General features: G+C 46.3%; 10 protein-coding genes across 10 annotated transcripts; 3 read left to right on the top strand and 7 right to left on the bottom strand.

Annotated features, from left to right (window-relative positions):
- Positions 1-731: 731 nt before the first annotated feature.
- Positions 732-1,434, top strand: VTP01DRAFT_10880 (uncharacterized protein; the record flags this gene model as incomplete). Its single annotated transcript, XM_069379291.1, has 5 exons — positions 732-807; positions 869-971; positions 1,032-1,109; positions 1,179-1,280; positions 1,356-1,434. 5 exons carry the CDS (start codon positions 732-734, stop codon positions 1,432-1,434), a joined length of 438 nt encoding a protein of 145 aa, XP_069239280.1.
- Positions 1,435-1,577: 143 nt separating this feature from the next.
- On the bottom strand, positions 1,578-3,651 carry VTP01DRAFT_10879 (uncharacterized protein; the record flags this gene model as incomplete). Its single annotated transcript, XM_069379289.1, has 3 exons — positions 1,578-2,473; positions 2,536-2,976; positions 3,036-3,651. 3 exons carry the CDS (start codon positions 3,649-3,651, stop codon positions 1,578-1,580), a joined length of 1,953 nt encoding a protein of 650 aa, XP_069239279.1.
- A 968-nt stretch (positions 3,652-4,619) lies between these two features.
- VTP01DRAFT_10878 (uncharacterized protein) lies at positions 4,620-6,477 on the bottom strand (the record flags this gene model as incomplete). The annotated part of the gene is made up of 6 exons (XM_069379288.1): positions 4,620-5,198; positions 5,257-5,382; positions 5,456-5,598; positions 5,670-5,799; positions 5,874-6,218; positions 6,298-6,477. The coding sequence occupies 6 exons, from the start codon at positions 6,475-6,477 to the stop codon at positions 4,620-4,622; spliced, it is 1,503 nt and encodes a 500-aa protein (XP_069239278.1).
- Positions 6,478-6,720: 243 nt separating this feature from the next.
- VTP01DRAFT_10877 (uncharacterized protein) lies at positions 6,721-8,836 on the bottom strand (the record flags this gene model as incomplete). Its single annotated transcript, XM_069379287.1, has 9 exons — positions 6,721-6,841; positions 6,898-6,950; positions 7,007-7,267; positions 7,326-7,574; positions 7,638-7,896; positions 7,957-8,201; positions 8,258-8,515; positions 8,590-8,667; positions 8,726-8,836. The coding sequence occupies 9 exons, from the start codon at positions 8,834-8,836 to the stop codon at positions 6,721-6,723; spliced, it is 1,635 nt and encodes a 544-aa protein (XP_069239277.1).
- Positions 8,837-8,912: 76 nt separating this feature from the next.
- On the top strand, positions 8,913-9,286 carry VTP01DRAFT_10876 (uncharacterized protein; the record flags this gene model as incomplete). Its single annotated transcript, XM_069379286.1, has 2 exons — positions 8,913-8,938; positions 9,100-9,286. 2 exons carry the CDS (start codon positions 8,913-8,915, stop codon positions 9,284-9,286), a joined length of 213 nt encoding a protein of 70 aa, XP_069239276.1.
- A 7-nt stretch (positions 9,287-9,293) lies between these two features.
- VTP01DRAFT_10875 (uncharacterized protein) lies at positions 9,294-11,078 on the bottom strand (the record flags this gene model as incomplete). Its single annotated transcript, XM_069379285.1, has 4 exons — positions 9,294-10,467; positions 10,539-10,760; positions 10,829-10,885; positions 10,957-11,078. The coding sequence occupies 4 exons, from the start codon at positions 11,076-11,078 to the stop codon at positions 9,294-9,296; spliced, it is 1,575 nt and encodes a 524-aa protein (XP_069239275.1).
- Positions 11,079-11,871: 793 nt separating this feature from the next.
- On the top strand, positions 11,872-12,269 carry VTP01DRAFT_10874 (uncharacterized protein; the record flags this gene model as incomplete). Its single annotated transcript, XM_069379284.1, has 2 exons — positions 11,872-12,068; positions 12,140-12,269. 2 exons carry the CDS (start codon positions 11,872-11,874, stop codon positions 12,267-12,269), a joined length of 327 nt encoding a protein of 108 aa, XP_069239274.1.
- A 577-nt stretch (positions 12,270-12,846) lies between these two features.
- VTP01DRAFT_10873 (uncharacterized protein) lies at positions 12,847-13,134 on the bottom strand (the record flags this gene model as incomplete). The annotated part of the gene is made up of 1 exon (XM_069379283.1): positions 12,847-13,134. One exon carries the CDS (start codon positions 13,132-13,134, stop codon positions 12,847-12,849), a length of 288 nt encoding a protein of 95 aa, XP_069239273.1.
- A 171-nt stretch (positions 13,135-13,305) lies between these two features.
- VTP01DRAFT_10872 (uncharacterized protein) lies at positions 13,306-13,506 on the bottom strand (the record flags this gene model as incomplete). Its single annotated transcript, XM_069379282.1, has 1 exon — positions 13,306-13,506. One exon carries the CDS (start codon positions 13,504-13,506, stop codon positions 13,306-13,308), a length of 201 nt encoding a protein of 66 aa, XP_069239272.1.
- An 852-nt stretch (positions 13,507-14,358) lies between these two features.
- On the bottom strand, positions 14,359-20,403 carry VTP01DRAFT_10871 (uncharacterized protein; the record flags this gene model as incomplete). Its single annotated transcript, XM_069379281.1, has 3 exons — positions 14,359-19,403; positions 19,465-19,858; positions 19,930-20,403. The coding sequence occupies 3 exons, from the start codon at positions 20,401-20,403 to the stop codon at positions 14,359-14,361; spliced, it is 5,913 nt and encodes a 1,970-aa protein (XP_069239271.1).
- Positions 20,404-21,303: the final 900 nt, after the last annotated feature.

Here is a 21,303-nt window from a genome sequence, read left to right as displayed (position 1 = left end):
TTAAACTTCCCCCTAAGTTTATTCTGTGATTGATAGCAAAACACATTAACCACGCATCAATTGCAGGAACCGAGAGTCCTTGTAGCCACTCCAAGCCCAGATCGACATACATTTGAAGAAGTGAAGCTGGGTCTTGGTTGAGACCCGATAGAAGATGCAGTGCAATATCAGCAGGCGTCGAAATTGCACGCTTCAGTCCATGGGCAACGAAAACAAAGTCCCGGAACGTGCGTATTCGTCTTGGGTGTCAACTATGGTTCGGAGCTGGGGGAAACATTGGTGATATAAATGATTTGTAGACAAAGTGCGGGAAGAATTGATGGCAAGTTTACCACTGGAGCTATGCAAGCGTAAGCGCTCAGCGGCAAACGATAAAGGAAGGGCTTGATATTGGAACGGGGCGACAATCTTGCGCAAAGTGGGCAACAATAACATATCAATGAACTCTCGGTTTTACGTTCTCTTCGTAAGAATTGTTGGTTATACTTGCCTCATGCAATCGAGGGAATGACACAAACAACTAGAAAAGGATGTCAGTCTCTTAAATTAATCAGAACACTTTGAATAATATTGATACTTGGATTTCAGCTTGACTGGGCAGTTCAAGGGATACTGGAGGTGGTCTTACCGCGGTGGAAGTGCATTCGATACCCCGCCCGTCTGCCGTGGCTTAAGACCCAGACATTTGAGCACAAGAGCACTACAGCAACTCCTTCTTTGCTTCTCGCTTCATGACACACAGACACAGACGTCTTCGACGAGGAGCCACGGAAATCGAAGATGCTGCGACACTGAATCTCGGAGAAGGTGTGCAGTCTTGTGTGCGTGTCGAGACATGTGGCCAGCATCACTCAACGATACGCGATAGATTTCGAAAATACCCAATGTCTATTTATATCTGAAGTACGGATCTTGATGGAGGTCCAGGAGGAATCGAAAGAACGCGGCACAGACAATCGACCGACGACGAGGTAGATCTGGATTTTTGTGCAAAAATCCCACGACGCTGCAGATATTCAGATTACGTGTAGCATCACATCTAAAACTCTAGATTACGTTCGCATGTTCAGCCGGTTCAGTAATCGCGATTCCGTCAACGAGATTCGGTCGTGAGTATTACTTTTTCCGCTTGCAGTGGATACTCGACAAGACGAACTGTGTTTTGACGTGGCGGATAGGCTGCTCAGCCGCGAATCGAATACGGTCGCGCAATTTGAAGCTGCTCAACTCGCCAATCTGGTCTGTGAGGATGCTGAAGAAGCAAAAGCATTGGTACCGAGGTAGGCGATGCACATAGCGATTCCAGAGGTATCATACACGATGGGCTAAAGCATCATGCTCGTATGACGATACAGCCTTGCGCAGAAAATGGATGACGAAAAGCTGGAGCGGCTCCTGCATGAAATGCTCACCATCAGGAAATTCCAGGGTTAACACTGGACATGACAATACATTGCAAAGCGTGAATCGCTGTTAAGCATGGAGAATACATTAATGCTGCTCAAACTGTAATATACCATTCTAAAGGATGGTATGCCAAGTAAAGAAAAGAGAAGGAGATATATGTACACGATAATCTATTGTTGATCGTCCTCTGTCCACATGGTATTGCTGTCGTCGTCTTCCACAATGCTGTCCGACGTGCCTGCTGCTGCTTTGTCCTGTGATATCCAGTCTTCGCCTGGGATATTGACGGCGTTGGCAAAATCCAAAGTTTCTTGAGCTTGAGAAGATCCCATAGCTCGTTGATCCTCCTTCATCACTTGGCGAAGTTCATCTGGCGTCAAAACTCGTTCCCAAACTCGAATATCCTTATACACCGCCTCCAGACTTGGATCGGTATCCCAAGGATCTTGATAGTTACTATGTTCTGGCTCTGACGAACCAAACCAGATGCCACGGATTATTGAGCCGTACTTTTCAGTGATATTCCAGGTGCTCAAACCGTTAATCACGTATCCGTCCATAGAAAGGCTCAAAGCAGGCAAATTGTCGTGAGCTCTTCGGTTAATGGTAAGCGAATAAAAATGATAATCGTCGTCCTGGTTAATCGGGAAGGGATTTGAATGCACTTCCATAGCTTGCTGCGTAGTCCACGTCCAATCGTCTTCTAATAGAACCGTTGACAGCCCTAGAGAAATGGGAACTAGCCGCTGAACGTTTGGCTTGGGACGGTAAATTGAAATTTTTTCTGTCCGCACGTATATTTTGGCCCTGTCTGTTTGCACCACGACAGCTGTTCCGTTTTCCTTATCGCTCCTTGTCTTCATCCACCAGCTGACAGTCAGCTCGTCCAAAGTAGTTTCGATGGGAAGGGATAAGAATACATAGCTGTCTCGACCGGTCACGTGAACACCACCGTCTGCGGCATCTCCGCTCTGAATGATACCGTTGACATTGTTGCCAGATATATCGTCTGCTCTCATCGGATTCATCCATGGTTTGCCCGCCAAGTCCAACGTCCAATGACCCACTGCGCATGTAGGCGAGAATTTATATTAGAGAACGTCCAATACCTGATGAATAGTTGCTTACCTAATTTATCCTCTCTCTCAGTATTCAGTAGGATCTGACAAGCATCAGCTCGTGGATCAGGTCCTTCCAGAAGGAACTGGCGCACGCGGCAGTACAGACTATTGTCGATGTTCAGTATGACTTCAGGTGTTACTCCACGCATCAAGTGCTTGTTGGCTGGTGATTCCCAGATATGTGTGCCGAGGCTAGTGTTGAAATCAAATGACTTCTCTAGGAATAACGTACGCAGTCCGACAGAGTCCCACAATGGCCAGAAATATGCTTTGTGATCCAATACTGTCACTTCATCCGGATAGTGCGGTGCTAGCTTGCCGGGCAAGACGACCGAGTGATAATTCCAATCTGAGCTGTCGAATGTCTGATAGGTAGCGTACCAGCGCTGTAAAAACCTAGCATTTTGGCGAGCCATGATCATTGCGTTGCATAAGCCCATAGCCCCATCTACGTGAATATATGTTATTATCCATTGAAACAGTTTGAACATTTGCTTGAGTACTAACCTATGCCTTCTTGAGCCATTACGAACTCATTTTCAAGCAGATGATCGACAGGTTTAAGGGCGATCAAATCCAAATCGAAATATATGCCACCGAATTCCATCAAGGCTTCTAATCGTACAACGTCTGCACGGTGCGCATAGTGCGATACTGGCCGTCCAAATACTTGTTCAACGAGAGGTACATGTCGCAGCGTTAACATTGGCTTTGCTTTCTCGAATAGTTCTCCTGTAGGCATGTAATGGTAGTGAAACATTATTTTATCGGGTTTGATGGTATCATGCGCTGCTTTGATAGCGATGTAATGGATCAAGTCGAGTGTAGGGTCAGGACCACGTAAGCCATATACAAAGTGGACGATCTTTGGTATCCGTGCGCCAGGGGATTTGAGTTGTACATTCTGCGCAAGTTGTAACTCGGCACGGGGTGCATCGCTTTGTTTCTCCAGAGATACATATGAAGCCTTGTACCAAAACCTCACGAGCAGGATTGAAACGATGAGTAGAAACACAAGTCGAATACGGTTTCTTTTCTGGTCAGTATGCTGTGTAACTATGACCTGTTTCCTGTATAGCGGGATCCGTTGCCCCGGGCGCCGTGGTTGGAAGGATGCCAGCATGGCGGGCTAGTGATGGAGTGAATCGTCGACGCAGCAACCAAAGGTCCGTCGGTCGACTTTGGGTAAGGACAAGATTGACACTTTACTTGTTGCTAAGTCGAACAAGCATTTTCTGAGACTCAAAACTTCAATCTGAGGAGCTCAAAGATTTGCTACAGTTTCCTTTTTTGAGCCTAAAGAGGGAAAGTTTTCTACTCTGAGGCACACTATAGATGCTCATCCATTAATGGCTAACGGATTTCTCCGTGTCATCGTAGATGCTGACAGTAGAAAATGCCGCGGAAGATGAGGAATTTTACAAATAAAAGATATATAACTCGGTCCATCCGACACGACATACCCCAATATGATGTTACTCTTCACTTGGGTTTATATTACAACAGATGCATCGGAAGCAATCCAATTTCCTTCATTCCTCTTGCTTCTCTTGCTGCTGTTGCTGACATTCTTGCAGTCGCCGATGTTGTTCTTGGTCTTCTTGCAGCTCCTGCTCCTGCCAGAAATCTTCGGTCAAACACGTTTTGGATGACGAACCTGATTCGCTACTGATACTTGCTATGGCAACTATCAAAGTGGATATCGCAGTCTATTTTTCATCCACGCCAGCTCATTTTCTTATTTCTAGCACTTCGTTTCTATGGCGTCTCGCAGCTAATAGTCGGTCAGCCTATTACGGATACATGGCTATTTCAAAACGAAACGATCACATTATTTCGCAGTTCCAGTCTCTATATTGCTAGACACCTCGCATTCTTCAAGTTTATAGCATAGTTGGGATATTTATTTAGAATTTGAATGAGCTATACTTAGAGAGAGAGGTTAAGCATGGAGAAGAGAATTCTCTGTATCGGCGTAAAAATGAGGATATGAGTTCACTATCATTAGCGAGGGCATGAGACTATATATATATGGGTGGGGGAATATGATCAAGGGATAAATAGATAAGATCAATCAGTGATATTTTTCCGTTAATTTTCCTTTTGCGAAGAAACCGTTTGCAGATTTCGTTTCGCAAGCATACTGCGGATACGCAACGTAGAACCTGGACCTCTTTGAGAAGGTGGTTTAACCATAGAAGACTTTCGGGATGATTCAGTGGCGTTGGGCGGTGTAGAAGGAGACACTGGGGCAGGAATTGAAGAGGGTGGTAACTCTTTCTTGCTTGCAACAGGGGGTTTGCTGCTGTTTGAGCTGTCCTTGGTAGCCTTATGTCCCGTGAGGGAAGAGGTCCGCACGCGAGGCACACCGGTACTTGCTCTAATAGGCGTCCTGACAGCTGCAGAGTGGCGATGCATCTTCTTGGCTGCCAAGTTGACCGCTGCAGCGGCATTCAGCGGTGGTACTAGCGGAACCTCTGGTTCATTCTTTGTGACGCTAGCAATAGACGAAGCGCGACTGCGGCCTAGAGGAACAGGCACTCCGGACGAGTCATTCGAGCGTGTGGATAAGCTGTTGCGCATAGATCGATTGTTGGCCGATGTAGAGGGCGTAGGTGAGCTTCTTCTGGAGAACCCATCGTAGGAGATACGCGAAGGATGAACGGGGAGCTGAAAACAAGTACGAGTTAATCAATGTATCATTATGCATCACATTGCACTGACGTACGTTTTTGGATATCAGTTCATCTTCACGATCCAAAATATCCAGAATATCCTCGCCATCAACTCGTAGAGGCGCACCTCTAACGTAATTCTTCCATAAAGATACGCTCTCGCGGATCTTAGCACCAAGCTATATTTAGATTGAAAAGAAGAATATCCAGGTGAGCGTCTGGTTCCTTTCCCATATTGTTGAAAGTAGGTACCATTTTCACCTCATCAGGAGCATTTCGTCTCCTGGCGCTTCGAAGCAGAATTGTGCGGCGCTTCAAGTTACTCTTTGCAGACAGTGCAATGGTCTTTGCTATATCCAGATCAACCTTTGCTTTTTGCAAAGTTTGAACATCGGCTTGCAGTAAAAGTATCGTATGAATCATGCGCTGCTCAAGGTACTCATCAGAAGCCTTCCAATAAACTTACATGTTGTGCCAATCTCCTTGTAGAACTCTGCCGAGTCCAGTTCCAAGTCTCTCAGCAGATCGTTCAACTGGCGGAGTATGTGCTTCGTATCTGGTTTGTACCGAATGCGCGTGCCAAAGCGAATAGCAGACTACGATGATGGGTGTCAGGTCAGGTCAGGTCAGGTCAATTTACGCAAGAAGCTGTTCAAATTTCATCCAATACCATTCGCTGCTCGCGTCGCTGTTCCTGATCCAAACCGGAAGGAACATTGTTTCCACCGCTGCTGTTACTGGTGACTGATTGACGACGCTGGAATACCTTGGGTGGTGTTTCATAGAGACTGCTAGCAGATTTGATAGCAGAGTCGAGTGTCGCTTCTGCATTCATCAACAGAGTCTCCCGCTCATTGGAAAGACCCAGATCTTTCAGCATTGTCTCAATTTGACTAGTTGTAGACTCGACATTCACAATAGCTTGGTTCGTTAGCTCTAGTTGAGCGATCAATTCATTCAACTCTGCCGTTTTCAGCGTAAGGATAGATCGAAGGTTGGCGATAGTTTGCATGCCCTGTTGCGTTTTGCCCCAGGTGCATTTGTGAACAAATTCTTTCTTGCTTTTTTGCTTTTTATCTTAAAGTGACTCGTACCTCGTCGAGCTTACTGAGTAGCTGTATTACGGCTTTATCTTCCACGTTGTAGAAGCCCTGAAGCTCTTGGCTGACTCTGTGGGCGTCAATAGATTTGCCATCAGTAGCTCCGTAGGAGACTTGATCTCCTGTCTTGACACGCGCTGTAACAGGTTGAGAATTCAAAACAAGTTCCGACATTACGAGACTTGCAACGATCAAGCTATCATAAAAAGAAGAGAAAGAGAGAGATAAAGAAAGAAAATAAGTTGGCTCCTGTCCAAAGTAGAAATGCTGAACAGAAGCTCAACCGGGAAGGGAGGGCTGACCTGACTTGCATGTCGTCATGACAATTTTCCCCCACATGCCGCCCGTTCACATGTCTGGGGCCGGTTTGGTGCCACAATCGTCGATGATGCATTAATATATTACAAAATGACAGAATCATGAATCAGAAATCTTTACATATTGCACTAGTAGGTGTATGTTGGTCAAACTGCTACACATCGAAGGCAGGAGGTCTTGTACAAGAAGGAATGCAGCAGAGCGATCAACTACGCATCTACTAGTAGTATTCCGATGTAAGCAATAAGCGGTTTATTCTGGCAACAGGACCCATACCTGTTTATACTGGAGGATGTATCCCTTGTATGGATATTGAGCACGGCATCGAGCTAAGAGAACTAAATCAATTCAACGTTACTTTTTCCAGTGATGCGTACGAACTCACCATTGCCTTTTGATCGTCCAGTCCCCAATTTTGACATATTTTCAAGATATTTAATGCTGCAGACAAACCGATCGCAATATTGTCATTAAACACGTCAACGTAGGAAGATGCAATGTAACCTATGGTTTTCCTTGCTTGTGTCTTTGGCCGCAGCGATATGAGCCCGTAGAACCATTGATATAGCTGCTCCATCACAGCATCCAGACGGTCATCATCCGATGGACAGCAAGCCCAGGCTATGTAACGGCAAATTGACTCTGTCTATAGGACTCCATCATTTAGAGTTCAGCTTCGCCAATATCAAATTTTGTAGTATCACCTCTGTAGTCCAAGTAAAGATAGCATTGCTGCCACTGACATAATCGCACAGCAAAGCATATAAGCAACGTTGTAAGAAGTCCAGATGTAGCATAGCTAGGAACCATGCATTTCTCCTCCGATTTGTTATCTGATCAAATGCACCGCAATAAATGTATTGACTCAAAGCCGCTTGCAACTGGCAACATGTCTGTGGGATGGCATCTGTTTGCATCAGCAGTGAAACTACCCTGTCTAAACCGTTTGGAAGCTTTCAAAGTACGTTTGTCAATAGATTTGTCTACATATAGATCCAGATAGGATGTTTTGTTACCTGGCATTTGTAAAGCTCGAGAGTTCGAAAGGTATGCCACCAAATCCGATAAACGCGCCAGTCGCTTGATACAAATATGGTTTCTGATATGAGTCGCAATACATGCTGGAGCACCCATGGCTCGCGGCATAATGTTTGTAGGAAACTGGTACGTTTAATCTGCATCGAAATTTCTTCAAAAGACACCGACTGAGGAGCATATTTCATTAGCAAAGTATAAATCTCCTTCCTTGGTATATCATCAAAGTATGTCCACAATCTGTCATTTATGTGCGTGAGCTGTGCGGTAACAGTGCATTAAATATTCAGGATCACTTGCCTCGCTTTGAGCAAACTGGGCCAAGTGAGGTATAAGCGCCACAAGCCGTCATTGTCGCCAAGTAAATGAGTTTCAAAAGTCTCAGGAAACGATGGCACGATGATGCCATTTGTTTCGTCACCGTCATCGCGTTGCATATCCATAAGATCAAGACTGATTCCAACCAATGTTTGGATCAAGGGTGCCGCGCTGTCATGACGGACAAGCAAAAGCACCACTTGCAGCAATCGAGTGACCTGACTAGTCTGTTTTACATTGCATTGTTAGGTCTCTCGAATCCTTTGTCCATCTCCATGCCTACCGTGAGATCTGCATGCTTCATTTTATCTTCGACCTCGACTTGTATCATTTCGATCTTTCTGCTTGTGCTATCCAGACCAGCTGGATCCTGACAAGATGCATACTGCAGGCGACGAACGCGCTGTATGCACCATGCTATCGACTTTTCCTGCTTGCTTAGTTCCTGATTGGGTAATGCGTTTTGCAGCTTGGCAAACTCAAACAAGCAGGCGATTAATAATCTTGCAATGGACGGGTCAGTGGCGAGTGTAGGATGCGTCTGGGATGTGCGTTCAAAAGTTTATTTTTTTAAGTATCATGCGCACCCACAAAATACAACCGTAAAAGACTTACCGCTGCAGCGGTCAGCAACGGACCAGCTTTTGGATACATGGAAACGCAAGCTCGACTGTCAGGACAGTGCTCCAGTGCCTGTCATCGTTGCGATTGCGTCAATCGTTTGCCTTTGATTTGGCAGCACTGCACTCACTTCCAAGAGCGACGAAAGGAACTTTACGAAAAAAGGTCGCTCGTCGCTTAACACTTGTATCGGGTCCCGACTAGAGGACTCGAGGACCCGCTTAAATCGCTCCCAATCCATAGCATGACTTGCTGACTTGCTGGGGTGCGCGCAGAGACAGAGAGAGCTGCGATTTCAAGTTTGTGCAACACTGTCAATGGAAAAGGAAATCAAGTTCCGTAGGTAGCCTGCCTGCCTGCCTGCCATTTTGACTTTATTGGCATATATGAAAAAGTACCGTTTACATAGAGATAATGATATGATATGATATATATATATATATATATATATATATAAAGTAATATATGTATAGAAATAGGGAATTGGACTCGCAGAGTCTTTAGGACCAAAAAAAAAGGTTATACAAAATGTGAGTATGAAGCGAAAAGAAAGAGGGAAGACGAGATAGAGAGAAGACCAACTTGGAGAAAGCAATCATACAGGAAGAGGAATAAACCGGTATACAAAAAGGTAAGAGTGAGGTATAAGCGAGTGTTGGATCATTTTTGCTTGTTGTTGCGCGATATCTGATATTTTTTTACGCTTGCTGCTGATTGACGACATTGGGATACTTGTTGCCACGGTAATGCGCCTGCGCAGTCGGTGAGGGCAATGCCGGAGGAGGAGGAGGGTAGTAATCGTGACCGGACGAAGATGGGGCAGAGTTGTATCGTTGGCGACTCCATTCACCTTCCATGGGCGATGGCTGGATAGCGATGTTCTGGTGCGGAGCGTGCTCGGTGGGTGTTGCGGGGTGATGAACGAACTCGCCCGTGTACATATCTGGAGATGAGCTTTCCGACGAAGATGGATCGGAAGACATGCTAGGAACCATGTAAGGATACTGCCGCGAGGGAGATGATGTGCTGGGGGGAGCTGGGGGCTGGGGATTGCCGTGCATTACCATGGGTAACGCAGGTGGAGGAGGTGGAGGCGGAGGTGCAAAGCTAGGATAGCTCGAGTAATAAGGATACGAGTACTCGCTGGTTGGAGGCAACATGTTGGGTGGTGTGACTGGTGGACGAGGGAAGGCGAACCTGTCGTCGCTTACAGGAGGCAAATGCTGCGGTGTAGACTTGGAGGGCGGCGGTGGGAGTGGAGGTGCCTGCTGGCTAGGGGGCGGAGGAGGCATGCTGGTGGCCAAGGGCACCTCGTAGCGTTCGTGGCTGTCCGAATAGTGACCAGGACTGCGTCCACGGACAACCAAGGGGGCGGATTGGCAAGTAGCCACTTTGACCTGAACGCCTTTGTCTGTCTCAGCGAACAGCTCCATAATGCATATGTAGTATTGCTGAGCGGCGCGTCTCTTTCCGTTATTTGCTGTTGCTGTCTTAAACTGGATACGTTCAAAAGTGACGATGCTTTGGTTAGCACCGACGGTGCTTAGTCCGAGATTGCCGCCTGGCGTAATTGCCTTTGGCATAGGTGTCATCTGCGGTCCCTTGTCACGCTTCGGCGTGTGCTGCACTAGCTCAATTTTCTTGTCACTGTTGGATACACGAGCTGACAGGCCGAGCAGGAAACGTTGCACAGGGTACAACGCACCGTCTACCTGCACAAGACATTGCCATTCATGCTCTCCGTAGTAGTGACTCAATCCATGGATGGAGAATGCGCCGCTAACCTGGAAATAGTTGCGTCGATAGCAAGTCCAATCATTATCGGCTAAAAAGAATCCGCGGTCGAATTTGGCTTGGATACGAGCATTCAACCTTTTTTTAGACCCAATCAGTATTTAAGGTTTTTCACGGTGACCCCGAGAAAAGAAAATTATAAAACTTACAGACTCGATCTGTCCAATGCATAGAGATTGTCGCACGACTTTGTCGAGCTAAAAAATGGCCCTGTTTCCGCGGCGGCGAAAAGCGCTCCGTCGCTGCGTCCTCGTTTCCTTGCAATGACCGATGGATACGGCTGCGTATGAAATGTGTATGAGCCCGTTGAATTGGCTCTGTCAGGTGGCGAATGGACAGTCGGGCGCGGTGTTGTCGGCTGAGACGCCATCCTATATTAAATAAGGCGGCGTGAGACTTGTGAACAAGACGGTGCTCTATTATTTCCTCAAAAGTATACCCCGGTAATGCTCCATCGGATTTTCCCAGTGGCAAAAAGTTGGCAGCAGGTTGGTTACTGTAACCCAATCATGAAAAAAAAAGTCAGGCTGGAAAACTGATCAACTTTGCAGGATAGGTTCTCCTTACATGGGCGGATGCATCAATGGACCTTGAGGATATGTCTGGGCATAGTGATGATCTGCTGATTGGTATTGCTGGGTTGTTGGCGGCGAATGGGGCTGTGACCATTCCTTTGCTTCAAGATTCATTGTGGAATACCAGATTCCCTTGTAGTAGAATTAACAGAATAAGAGGAAAGGAGAAAGAAAGAAAAAAGCGGCGTAAAGTAGAGAGAGAAAGAGAAGGAGGGAGAGAAAACCCATCTAAAAGATGTCTTTTTTCAATCTTCGGGAGCCGAAACCAACGACTAGGACAGAATTCTGGTCAGGGCACCGTTTGGATCAGCGCTGAGAATCTCGGTATGGCGAATCACAACGTGCTCGACTGCTTTCCCATAATCTTTTCCCTTCCCCCTCCTTCTCTCCCCCCCCAAAAAAATCCCATTCATGTATCATTTCGAGAAAAAAATTGATCTTCGCTGATAATTGTTGTCAAGGCACTACAGGGGCTGGAAAGCTACTGTGCAGTGCAGGAGATCGTCCGTGCGCACGTACAACGTGCACAGCGTTGGATTGTGTATATGTGTTCCCTCAATGGTGTACGTTGAAGGGTCCTTTATTATGTAACGGGGTAAGGCGCGGTGTTAAGGATCCGTGCTGCCTTAATCCACACAAGCACGTTTTTTTCCGTCCGTGGGATCCAGATCGGCCCTTTTTGTATTATTGATCGTAAAAAGAAAGATACCCGCGATGATCCTTTCTTCCTGCATTGCTATTTACGGTATCTTCACCATAACACAATAGTCTGATATCTTACTTGGACAAGCATTTGTTAGATTTTTGAAATGGAGTCCTGAAAATCGAAAAACGAAAGATTCGCGGGTGCTGTACCATTTAATTTTACCGCAAAGATTTTAAGCAAAGGTCCAGTTGCTATCGTCATATGAAGCAAGCCTACCCGAATAACAACATCCTTCATCCCAAAAGAGGACGAAAGCCAATCCCGAGAGTTGAGCTTAAGAGGAATTCCCGGAGACGCTCTGCCTACCACAGAGACCTTGAGACAAACAGAATCAAGCGAGACATCAGGGTCGCTTCAACCACTGCTGCTGGGCTGCTTTTGCTGCGCTCGTTAAAATGGTCAACGTTACTTTGAAGACCGAGAAGCAAGAAGACGTCAGAGAACTGCTAAAAGAAGATGTCTTTTTCAGGAACGAAGAGAGGTTGGCGCCGGTATTGGTCTCGCGTGAATTCGTTCTTCGCCTGGGAGCGCACGATCGACAGCCGTTGATTGCTCTTGTCCAAGCTTCAATCACTGAGTGGAACGAACACTTCATTTGAAGGTGGATATTTGGGCTCTGAGCAGTCTACGAAGCAGAGTTGTCGCTTTTTCAGGTTATGGAAGAAGATCGCGTGTCCACACTGATTGCTCAAAGGAAATATGGTCAATCGCGAGGGCAACAACGATCCTGATGAATCTATCACGGTTACGGGTAATAATCATGAAGCTGCTACAGAGTTTATCGAATTGTTAAATAGTAGAGATCAAATTTCTATAACAATGCATATTATGTTCAATAATAAGTAGCATCTTGAAAACCCCAAATCTCAAAGTGAAAAAGAATTAACCAAGCAGACATCGATGTTAGATCATGATATGATATCTTATTTCTGTATCGTCAAAGAGGTATGCATAAAAAGTAGGGTGTGGAAAGAGAGATATTTTGTTTCAATTGGAGAGGGAGGAAGGACAGAGAGATGTGTACGCACTAAAGAGATATAAAGCCGGTAAAAAAGATGAGAGAGTAAAATGAATCAGCAGAGGGAATTGTAAATTGCATTGCATGTAAAAGAAAAAGGAGAGAGAGAAAGAGAGATACAATCACGAAGGAGAGATGGTTTGGGGTATCAGCAAATTTCAATCGAGATAGCTAAAAGCTTGAACAATATGATTTTCCGCAGACTTGTTGGCGGGAGCGAAAGAAGGCATCGATTGTGCTGCAAGTTGCTGAAGCTGTTTCTCCAGATCACTGTTCATCAATACTGTAATGTCGTCATTGGTCCCATACAAGCCCAAGATGGTATTCAATACGTTTTTCTTTGGAAGTTTCGCACTGCTGCCATGTTTCAAAATCAAGATAGCCAGTTGTCGAAATTGCGCCCACGGTCGAAATCTGCCAAGGTAAATATCGTGTATGGTTGACATACATGAGTTTTTGTTATAGGTCCAGAAGTGCGACATAATAGATAACCATTTGGCGAGGTGATATTGGCGGTGAGTTGTTGAGGTGATCCAAGTTTAGTTGGAGTTGGAGCTCCTATCGTAATTGGTATAAGACATTCATCGTTGACAGCGGCGTGGTTTCCTTGTTTCGAGCTAGCGCCATTGCCGCTTGAAGAGAATCAAAGTCGATAAAAATCCTGCATGCACTGGATTCTTGCTTGGTGGATGATTGGAATTCAGCGTCGAGGCACCAGCAGTAGGAGGCAACTTGGTATCTAAGCGGATCGTTGAAGTAGGCAAGGCGTTGCTTACTTGGGTGCCTATCACTAATTTTGTCCCATCAGTCTTTTGCATTGTCACAGCCAAACGTCAGGATAGGAGCTCTTGATAGGAGGTGGCAAGAAAGTGACCAGAGCAACATGTTTCTTGAACCCAAAGGATTCGCGTTGAGATTCAATAAACTTGGTTCAACCTGTCGCGTCCAGGTCTAGCGACCAATATGGAAGAAGCAGAAAACGGTACTACTTTCCTTCGTCTTCATTCTCGACTATTATTTCTACGCTACCCTACAACACAACAACCAGAACTGAGCACTTTTTGAATTATGTGAACAATGTCATGGATGTCCTGGACCGGAATGATATGGGCGGCTTTTACATTGTAATGGACAATGCTCCTATTCATAAACCTGTTACTGTGAGAAATTTTATCGAGAGTAGAGGCTACAAATGTGTATATCTCCCTCCATATCCCCCTTTTTTTAATCCTATCGAGGAGTTTTGGTTCGAAGTAAATTATGGCGTTAAAAGACAATCTTTTGATGGCAGCGACACGTTAACGCCTCGAATTGTGGAATCTTGCTCAGTTACTCAAAAAGATTGCCAGGAATGGATAAGGCATTCTGTTTCTTTCTTTGAGTGCTGTCGTTCCATGAAGAAAAATCTTTGAATTGAAGCTTTCAATTCATGCAACAGTTTGCTACCAAAATTAAATAAACATTTATTTGGAAAACACTGTGTACAAGTAGACAACAGGCCTAGAGACGAAAATTCTCATATGAGACACAGTCAGGAGAAGGCCAGGTTCTGAACATGCGACACACGTTTTTGAAAGACCTTTTTGGAAATAGTGTATACAAAGGGACAATGGATGTTGCACACTGTTTTCAGACCCAAATAGGAAAGTGTTGTACAAAAATGGAAAGTTTTATCGAGTTCTTCGAGGTGTAATGAATTTGGTATTTTTGCTCATGGCCTTAGTCATCCGCACTTCCACCTGGTTTCCTTGTTCGTCAATTGTAACAAATTTATCACCATCCTTGATACCATGCCCAAAGGTGATAGGTGATAGTCCACGATGGAAAGGTGTCGATCTTGACTCGCGTATTGATGGCGATGCACCGCGTTTCACAGGGCTTACACCACCACCACGGTTTCTGCCGCCGTTGTTATTAATATTGCCACCATTTCCTCCACGGATGGTCACCACGCCTGTTTGGAATGTACCATTCGGCTGGGTTTGCTGCTGACCGCGCGGGACACTGCCTTCAATCAATGCATGATCGCGTAAAAATTGTGAGAGCTCAACCCATCCTCCGCCAACGCGAACCATAACCATCCGGCTTCGCAATATACGACAGTAAGCGAGCTTAGGATTCTTGTCTCCGAACCAATATCGGCCTACTTCGCCAGGAACCATCTTGACTCTAACCTTGTACGGTGAGTCATTCACAATATTGCCCAGCGCAACGTCCAGATCGTTCTTCGGATCAGCCACGTAAGTTTCGGGTATCTTGCTTTTCCGTAAGGGCGATCGTGTTTGTGCACGCTGCCTGGTTGCCGGTGTCGGTCGCGGCGGTAACCTAGCAGTGGCCATTGCAGACTGCGGCCTCGGCGTCGCTGGTTTGGAGCGAACTGGGGGTGTTGATTGGTTCGGCCGCGGCGACGGGTGAAAAGTGGGCATGGATGCTCGCTTTGATAGAGTTGATTGTCGGCTGCCCATGTATCCTAGCAACTCAGAGCGCCGGTCGGCAGCACGTGTCCGTAGCTGGGCCCACTTGTCTTTGAGATCTTGCAAGCATGTTTTGACGCGATTGTCGCTCGTAAAATGCTGTGCTACCTCTTCAGCTTCGTCTACAAGCTCGTTGATTTTTGGCTCGTAGTACCGATATCGTGTATCCAGATCAATCAGCATGGCTTGTAAATCTGCTCGACTTGGCACCCCGTCAATCGTTCGCGCATATTTGATGGATGCCTTCTCCACGACTTCCGACACAGCAGATAGCAGCACCTCCAATTCTTCAACAACTACCAGGAAAGACTCGAGTTTTTCGGCAAGTGCAATTGCCTCCCGCTTCATTTTTATCATCTTTGTCAAGCCATTCACTGCTGTTGCAATCTCGTTTCGTTGGCCGTCAAAAATACCCTGACTAGCATTCAGCATAGCATCCAGTTCAGTAAGCTTGGTGTTCAAGAGATCGCTGTCAAGTCCGTCCAGCTCGGCTTTCGCCGCTAGCAAGTCACTTTCTAGTGGCATCATTGATAATGGACAAGTTGTAACAATTTTCAGGTCGTCGCCATCCGCTGCCTTGATGACTTGCTCGGAGAACCCTCGTCCAAGCTGCAGACTGCTTACATGCTCCTTGAGGTGCCCGACCAATGTCAAAATTTCCTTCACTTTTCGTGCAATTTCCACATTCTTCCAAGCATCCTTCACGCTGGCCTTTGTTGCTTCAAGCTGATTAAGCAGTTGCTCCCATTCTTGCAGTACTTTAGCTTCTCTGTCACGAATTGCTGCTTGCACTATCTGCTCGTCCACATAAATGTCAGCAAATTGAATAGGTTGTCCGTCGCGGCCGTTTAATATACGAGATGGCATCGCACGGAAAGCTTCAATCGTCGGCTGAAACTCTAATAGCTTGCGTTCCAGGCCATCCACATCCGCCAATAATTCAGCATCATCTGCAATGCAAACATTGGTGGCGATCTGGTTGATTGCATTGCTGCATTGGTCCATCCAATGATGCAGATCTCTAGCTGCTTTATCGTGTATCAACGTTTTACGGGCAAACATGAGCTGCTGCTTTTCCACAGACATCGTCGTGAGTAACTCTTCAAGTTGTGCTTTGACCGTTGCCTCCTTGTCGTTCACGGCAGCTGTGAATGACAAATCTTCTGCTTCCTTTTGCAGTTGACTCCATTGCCATCCAAAGTTGTTTGCCATTTGCTCCGAGTTGGCACTCCTTGCTTTCTTTTCTTGGCACCAGTGCTCGATATCTGCACCGCTCATGCTTGCAAATGTCCTATGCCTCTGTAGTCGATCTCGCACATTATCTTTCTCGTTCTGGATCTCTGTAACAAGAGCTTCTACTTTACGTCGAAACTCTGCCTGAGCCGAGAGATTATCCAGATTCTGCTTCAAAGCATTCAATTTTTCGCGGATAGCATCTGCCCTTGACACTAACTTGAAGTGTCGATCACGCGCACAGGAGTAGTTGGCAATTTCCAAGGGATCGTCGATGCTGCTGCCGCCTTTGGCGATCTCATGTTCCATTTTCTCCAAAGCTTGGTTTGTGTCGATTAAGCGTTGCTCCATATTTGCAAACTCTTGCGGACCAAAGCTGCTCACGTCCAAATCATCCAGATCTTTATCGAGTTTGCCTAGCATATCGTTGTCGATGATACTGAGACGCCTTTGTCGGTCAAACCACGATCTAGCAGAGTTTGCAAATGCATCCATGCGTTCAAATGCAAGAGATAATCGTGCGAAATCATTCTCAAGAGTCTGCTGCATGCTTTCGTATTTTCTTGCCTTGCTGGCATCCATGGATTGAAAGCGCGCGCAAAGAGGCTCATACTCGGCTTGTCGCTCCCTGAATGATTGCCGCAATGCTGATAATGCATTTTCCAAAGTCGTAAGGCGCGCACGATCCTGCTCCTCGGAAATGCCAGTCATAAAGCCGCACTTTTGTTTTAGTCCAGGCAAAGAAGCTAACGTGCTTTGGAGGTAATCAGACAGCCCTTTAACGGCTTCGGTGTATGTGTTATCATCTTGTGTCTTTTGAAGCAAAGCCGATATCTGATGCCCATGTTCATCGAGAGTGTCGCGGAGTCGATCAAAGATTGTTGTCAATTTTTCTGAAGTCTCTTGGAGAGTTGGACGATCCAAGGAAGTACACTCACTCTCTACAAGAGTCTGGATCTTTGTCAATACATCCACGGTTTCATTTTCTTTTTCCTTCTTGAGTCTCTTCGATAGCATTTCGCGTTCTTTCTCGAGCTGTTTTAAATCCTCGATGCTCAGTCCTCCAGCTTCCACTTGCTTCTTAGCCTGCTGAACCTCGCCTAGTCGATCGTTGATCCAACAGCATAGGCGTGAGGCATCATCTATTGATTGCTTTGCCTGCCGATGTAGTTGTAAGATATACCGCAGAGCTTCAAGATCTCGATCGAGCTGCTCACTCAATATAAGGAGATCTCTCCGCTTTGCATTTATAACTTGGCGGATATCGTCATTAGAAGCTTCGTTGTCTGCATCATCTATCGACAATGGAGCTGATGGCCATGGTATGCGGCCTGCGGTAGTTGTTACCAACTGCACGATCCGTTCATTTATAGTCTGCACACAGCTGCTCAGCTCTCGGTCGTTGCCATCAAAGCGAGCATTGTTCTGAGCATATTCGATATCCTTCCGTAACGCGTGCACATCGTTTTGTAAAAGATTGGTCTGATGCAAGAAATCCACTACCTGCAGACGCTGCTCGACCACCTGTCGAGCAAATGTGATTCGTTTGAACAAATCCTCGAATCGCTGCTCGCATGCAGTTTGCCGCGACTCCAAAAACCGTGGAATATCCACCTGGGCAGCGTCTTCGAGGTCGTGAAAGGCATCCATTGTGGTGATATACTGGCCTTGGTCAAATTCAGTCCGCTTCCGTTCAAGCAACAATAGCTTTTGGATGACAAGCTCCCGCATTTTTTCTCGCATCATTAGTGTCTCGCGATCGTGAACGTTTCCGCTATCCAGCTGTTCATCGCTGCGCCATCGAGCCTTATTTCGGATAAAGTCTTGTACTTCAGCATCTGTCTCATCCAACCATGCATGCGACTTTGCAAGCTCCTCTTCCCAAGCTACTCGGTTGGTTAACAGCTGGAGATCCGCACTTTTGCGACGCAAAGAATGCATCAACTTTTCCAAGGAGGCCAAGGTCGTCAAGGTAATCTCGATGGTTGTTGTGTCGGCTGGACTGAGATCCTTGTTGGATCGGCTGCCGCCAGTAAGTGCCTTGACGTGCGACCGCAGTCGAGTCATATCTTCCTTGTCAAACGTCTCGATTTCCTTTTCGAGAACTTGATGCGTTGCATTAAGTGAATCGACCTGCTCCCTCGTGACCGAAATATCCTTCAGCGGCTCGGGCACAGATGTCTCCTCCAGTTTCGCCATCCGAATTTCGACCCATTCTCGGATGCGTTCCGCTTCAGCAAACCATATTCGCACTTCTTCAACCCAGCTGCGGACTAATTCGTTCTTTTTGGTCAGAGCATCCAGATGATGTTGATAGGCAGAATCGGTAGCCGTATTTTGAGCAAGTAGATCTGGGAACATTGCTGGAATCTCCTTGATCATATTCTCTGTCTTTGCAACACGCATCTCCATGTCTTGAATATCTGTATCGGTTGAACTTGACGTTGTCTTGGCAATCTTCATCTGCACTAAATCTAGCTCGCTGCGAACATTGTTACACACTTGTGCAAATGAGAATCCACGCCGGAAAGTTTCGAGTTGCCGAGCAGTCTCTTCAGCATTTTCGGTCAGTGACCGATATGCCTCTTCAACTTGAGCTTTCCGTTCGGTGTCTGGAGCTTCGTCCCGGTACGGCTGCAATTCGTCCGCCTCAAAAGCGCCCAAAATCGTCTGAAATCCAGCGAAGTTTCGTTCAAACATCCGGCGATCCTGATCTCCTGCATGCAGCGGATGAAGCGGTCGATTATCGGATGAGTTTCCGTCGTCCTCGAATATTTCGCCTTCAGGTGTTCCACGGATGGATGCTCGATATTCGCTTAGGAAACGAGTCGGTACAACGAGTGTCAAGCGATGTTCAAGCTGAGATATCTTATCAAGCAAAGCTAGCGCTCTAGCATCGTAATCCTCTTCACTTTCTTTCGTCTTTGTAGTTGTTGTCTTTGTCAGGCGTACTTGCTGTACAGTGAATGTCGATGTGCATGTTGTGGAGGTAATGCGATCGTTAGATTCTACATTTGGGTTATCACATTGCAATCCAAAACGGTGTAGTTTGCCGGCGTGCATACTTACTGGATTCCCCTACAGCCTTAATAAATTCTACTAGATATGCCAAGATAGATATTTCATCGACAGAGGTAGCTCTGGCTAGAATCTTTGCATCCAGCAATTTGGGTACACGGAAAATGTCATGGATACGCTGGAATGCCATTTGTAAATTGTCTTGCCAGAAATCCTTGTGTCTGGAAAAGGTATTCAGATCTGTAACTGATGCCGGATGGTATCGATGCAAAAGTGCAAGGAATGCTATACCGTCGCGCCAGGACTCGGCGCAGTCGTTGATGGGTGGTATAAGGGATACATTGACGTAGTCTGATAGCGAGATTTTTGCCCATGTGAGTACAACTTGTTGGATATCGGAAGGCGCTGCAGTCGCGAGCTTGGGTATGCTAATGATGGGATGTATCTACGCCGCAATACGTTGTGGGTTTTCAGAGGATACGAGGGAAGAAAGGTATAAAGATGGGTAATTCTTACATGCGAACTGATGAAGCTAAAAGTGTTGGTTTCTAAAGACTTGATTGTGTGTGCTTGATATTGTGTGAGGATGAATGATAGTAGTCGAATCAGCTGCTCTTGGTCGCCGTGGACGAGAGCGTCGGTAGGTACAGGTATTTGTACCTGAGGTATATCCAGCCAACTTTGCAGCATATCCAGTACATGACTAATGGAGTTTGGTGCGCCGGGCGGCGGTGTTGCAGCCGAGTTGGTGAGGTGAGAAATAAACGTGAAAAAGGTATCATTTTGTGACAATTCTTGCAGAGACGCGATACGGCTGTCAGGAAGGAGAGTGTTCACCCAGTTTAACAGAGTGCTTTCACGTAGATGGCGACACTCTGCTGGGACGGCGTAAGGTGGCGATGGCGGCGTTTCTGGGAGATCTCGAAGAGTTGGGTATATTCTAGATGATGATCCGGACAGCCCGGTCTCAATGGTGAGATCGGGTGTCATGCTGACGATGAAATGAAGACAAGAGACGAAAGAATGAGTCTATTGGGGGAGCGGGACCCCAGGGGTGAAAGTTTCGTTAAAGCAATTGTTGACCTTGGAAGAAAACACACATGCAGTTGTCCCTCCGAAGATGGTAAATGTGGCACAATCCTATAATGGGTTACGTTGCGCTTCAGATGCGCAATGTCTTCCGAGCCGAGCCGGGGCTCTGCCTACTTCAGGCTCCCACATCCAGGTCAGCAGATTCTTTCTTGGATGAAACTGGAAGGATTGACCCGTAATTGTCGCGTCTGTTCGTCGGTAGGAACCACTATAGGTTGCAGAGGACTCCAACAATAAAGCCAAAAGCCCCTTTAGGATTGCATTTGGATTTCCCCCTCCCTCTGCGGTAGATCATCACCACCTTTTTAATAAGTTACTTATTCTGACAATCATTGATAGGGGCTTTGCAGCTAGAAGCAAAGCTGTACGACTATCTGTAACAAGGACGGCGGTATTAAATCGCGAATAAACTCATTAAATGGGTCCTGCAACAAGTATAGCCGGCTTCCTGCCATCCTAGCACTTTCAAATGTTTTGGCTACTCTTTATATTACGTCTGGAATACAGTAGCTATCCCTGAAGTGGCGACAGCGCCTTACCACAGGAACCCAAGCTTTTTAGGAGATACCGTTAATTGACGGTATTTTGCTTGTACATGGTGAAACGCATCCCAAAGCATAGGGGCGGAGATGAACAAGCGCGAATCGTGATACAAAAATGAGCATCCGTCTCCACCAACCGCGAACCTTACTAAATCGCTAGAGTTTGAGCGACAGCCAAACTACAGGCAAAAGTTTGCAGCATGTGTGTCACCCCGCTGCATCGTTGGGAATGGGCATACACTTTTTCCCAAAAGTA

Source organism: Rhizomucor pusillus, assembly GCF_041956525.1.
Source record: "Rhizomucor pusillus strain CBS 183.67 unplaced genomic scaffold VTP01scaffold_9, whole genome shotgun sequence".
NCBI classification, from domain to species: Eukaryota; Fungi; Mucoromycota; class Mucoromycetes; order Mucorales; family Lichtheimiaceae; genus Rhizomucor; species Rhizomucor pusillus.
This window is presented reverse-complemented; position numbering and strand designations above follow the sequence as displayed.